This window comes from Cynara cardunculus (genome assembly GCF_001531365.2).
Source record: "Cynara cardunculus var. scolymus isolate 2C chromosome LG 14, CcrdV1, whole genome shotgun sequence".
NCBI classification, from domain to species: Eukaryota; Viridiplantae; Streptophyta; class Magnoliopsida; order Asterales; family Asteraceae; genus Cynara; species Cynara cardunculus.
In genome coordinates this window covers 121,765-125,047 of record NC_037541.1, presented here as the reverse complement: position 1 = coordinate 125,047, position 3,283 = coordinate 121,765, and the positions used below count along the sequence as shown (strand labels likewise).

At 35.9% G+C, this 3,283-nt stretch overlaps 1 protein-coding gene across 1 annotated transcript; it reads right to left on the bottom strand.

Moving 5' to 3' along the window:
* Positions 1-2,147: 2,147 nt before the first annotated feature.
* On the bottom strand, positions 2,148-2,895 carry LOC112527020. The gene has a single exon (XM_025137495.1). The coding sequence runs from the start codon at positions 2,870-2,872 to the stop codon at positions 2,243-2,245; it is 630 nt and encodes a 209-aa protein (XP_024993263.1). The 5' UTR covers positions 2,873-2,895; the 3' UTR covers positions 2,148-2,242.
* Positions 2,896-3,283: the final 388 nt, after the last annotated feature.

Sequence of the window (3,283 nt, the reverse complement as noted above, 5' to 3'; positions counted from 1 at the left end):
ACGGTTCTTTTTCCAAAAAAAATTCAATAATTCACATATGAATTTCCTCACAATATTTAGTCTTTTTATATGAACCGCTCCTACAGCTTCAATATCAAAATTTATTGGCCGTTAACACTAAAACGATGGACTCGAATACCATAAACTAAAAAGCGTAAAAGGTCGACCATATGGTGGTATACCCTTTAGCGGTTGCATCCGTTGGCCGAAAAACCTTAGAAAAAATTGACACATGAAAAGATCGGTTTTCATGAATTCTATTGATTGATTAGGGTGAAAACGTCAAATACCATAAATAAAAGTTATTAATTTTATTTGCATACTGGTTTTATAATAAATAATCATATCGTGTAAAAACAATTCATTTTAAAGCATTTGTCTTTATTATCGTTTTCTTTTCTTGTCTTCTTCTACTGATCAAATCAATCGCAGTCTTCAAAAAGCAGTATAGATTTCCGTTCTTATCTTCCCATCTTTCGTCATCGGAAGGTTTACATCGTTATTTTTGTTTTTTTTCATTTCTAATGGTTCAAGATAAAAAGATGAACGATCGTTCTTGTGAAACATGGGTTGTATCAGTATAACATACGCGTGTTGTGTGCCAAAAATTGGTCAGTGTATTTTGCTTACGATTAAACTAAAAGGTCGTACTCAGAGACGAGTTCCGTGTGAGACCGATTGAGATTTAGGCAAAAATATATGATGACTGATATTCTTATAGCGATCATGTGAACTTCCGTAGACCCGAGTTAGATTTTCAATAATTAGAATGATTACGGAAAATTTCTCCTAAAATAGAAACAATTCAGTTTCTTTTCCCATAACGGACGTATGATTTGGTCATGTGAACCTACGTGACCAAAATCAAACCATTTCTATTTTTAGTAATTCTAAAAAATGGACGAATAATACTTATCGATGTATATTGAAATTGAACAGATATTACGTGTATTCATATGATGCATGTCGATATTGAAACTAATCAACTACTAACTCGAACTCTCAATTTTGCATTCTGTTTCGTTTTATTCTTTGTCTCTCTCTTTATTATTTTTATGATTTTATCTGGTTATCAGATTTAAGAAATATTTTATCTGGTTATCAGATTTAAGAAATATTTTATCGTATCAGTAGGACTCAACAGTTATTGTGTATATGAACTTTTTTATTAGTTTATTCTATAAAATTAAAAAATAAAGTTTTAAAAAATTAAATTCATCCCATGACAATTTATAAACTTAATTTTTTTTTTAATTTTTAAATAAATAAATTACAAATATTTTATTATTATAATAAATATGTGAAAATGACCTTTTAATTTGTCTTTATTCCCTATTTTAATTAATTTAATTTCATATAAAATGTCTTGTATATTATCCATAATTGTATGAAAATCACAAATTAAAATTAAATGGTCGTTACTAAACACTTACTTGGTAAGTACTTACCGGATAAATTTCCTCATCGGATGATCATGAAAATGGTCAAAAATCTTACCAGGTAAGAACGATGAGAATGATGGAGAGTTTTACCCGGTAAGTGATGATGATGACTCTTACCCAGGTAAGCACTTACCCACTAAATTGTTGCATTCGATATGTTTTGATATACTAAAATCTTACGCATCAAAATAAATCATAGTATTGGCTTCTATCGGTTGACGCTTACCGGGTAAGCAGTTGGATAAACAACCCCTAAATCACAAAATATCAACACTCATGGTTTTTTAAGTTTTTAATTAATAGTTTATTATAAAAATACATTGTTGTAATAAAAAAAACTGAAAGTAAAATGCTATAATAAATTTTTTGTAAAAGTAGGTTTGTTATTTCGTGCATTTTACCTTATTTTTAATTCAATTAATATTATATAATTATAAATATAACAGTAAAAAAAATCTGTAATTTTCATAAAAGGACTCGAACAGATGACCTATGGGGTCAAACCCCAGTATCTGATGTTTATTTACCGGTTGAGTTAGCTTTTTCAAGGTCGATTAATAGCTTTACGTCTGTATTAGAGTATTGAGATTAAATTTCGGGGTCGATCGTTTTGCAAGTTTTGAATTTAACCCGAAGAAGCAAATTCTTTACCGTCAAATGGTACATGTGTGACGGGATTGGTGGTCGATAAGTTCGGGTTATATTGCTCGATTTAAAACTCAAAATTATATTTGCTTTTTTTGGGGTCTAAATAATGACAAATAATTAAGGAAAAATTCTTTTTTTTTTATAGATTCGGGCTAACCGTCGAATCCGGTTTGGCTCCAAACTGCATCCCGAACTCGGCTCATGTCTCGACCCTTAAGGGTCCGACCGACGCCTTCAAAGACGGATTTCGCAGCCGATCTATGGCTCCGTGCTAAATACTCGTGGGGCGGGACCATATCCGAGTCTTGATCGTCGGTCCCATCATCCGAGTCGTGCATCGACTCAACCGAGTTGACTCGGTAAATCTTTGACCAGTCTGGCACGTTCACTGGTGCTGAGGTGGCAACATGACGTCCACGTGGAGATGCCAACCCATCTCCGCCACCGGTGCGGAACTGGTGGATGATTCGCGGCGTCGCCACCATCTTCCCTGGCTGATGATCATCAAACGCCACCGACAATCCACCGGCGGAGCCTGGCGCCGGAAGTAGGCTACCACGGCGACCCTTGACGGAACGATGATCATCTACGGCGGCGCGTGGGTTCCAGTCGCTATTGATGGAACAATGATCACCGTCGTTGACGATCTCATCAACCATGGACCAAACGTCATCTTCCCGGAGCTCTACACCGTCGTCCTTCGTGGGATGGTTTCCGGCGAATCCATAGCTTCCCAAGAACCGTTCGCTCCGGCTGATTGTAAATTTCCGACTTTTCGCCATGGATCATAACAAAGAAAACAGGAGGTCAAGCGATCGGAGTCTTGATTTTCCGGCGACCCAAGTGTAATCGAAGGTATGTGATGATCTTATAGAGTCGGCCATTGATGGGTGGAGGTGTATATATAATGATTGAATGCAGAAAACAAAACCCACATAAATTTGAAGTGAATTTGGGGTGAATTTGATGTGAATTTGTGGATTAAATAATGTTGAATTGGGACCGTCTTTAGAACAAGTACATTATGGCGAAACTAGAAGACGAAGGTTGTGAAAGTGTCAGACAGGGACAGATCGGTAATTTCAACACTCCCACGCTCACTTTGGACGCGAACAGAATCCACGTACGAGTCATCAGAAAGATCACACAATTTAGGGATGTGGATCGGGTCGGATCCGGGTATAGATAGTGTA

Bases quoted from the DNA above. Each gene is read 5' to 3' on its own strand.
- LOC112527020 (XM_025137495.1), bottom strand. From the start codon at position 2,872: ATGGCGAAAAGTCGGAAATTTACAATCAGCCGGAGCGAACGGTTCTTG.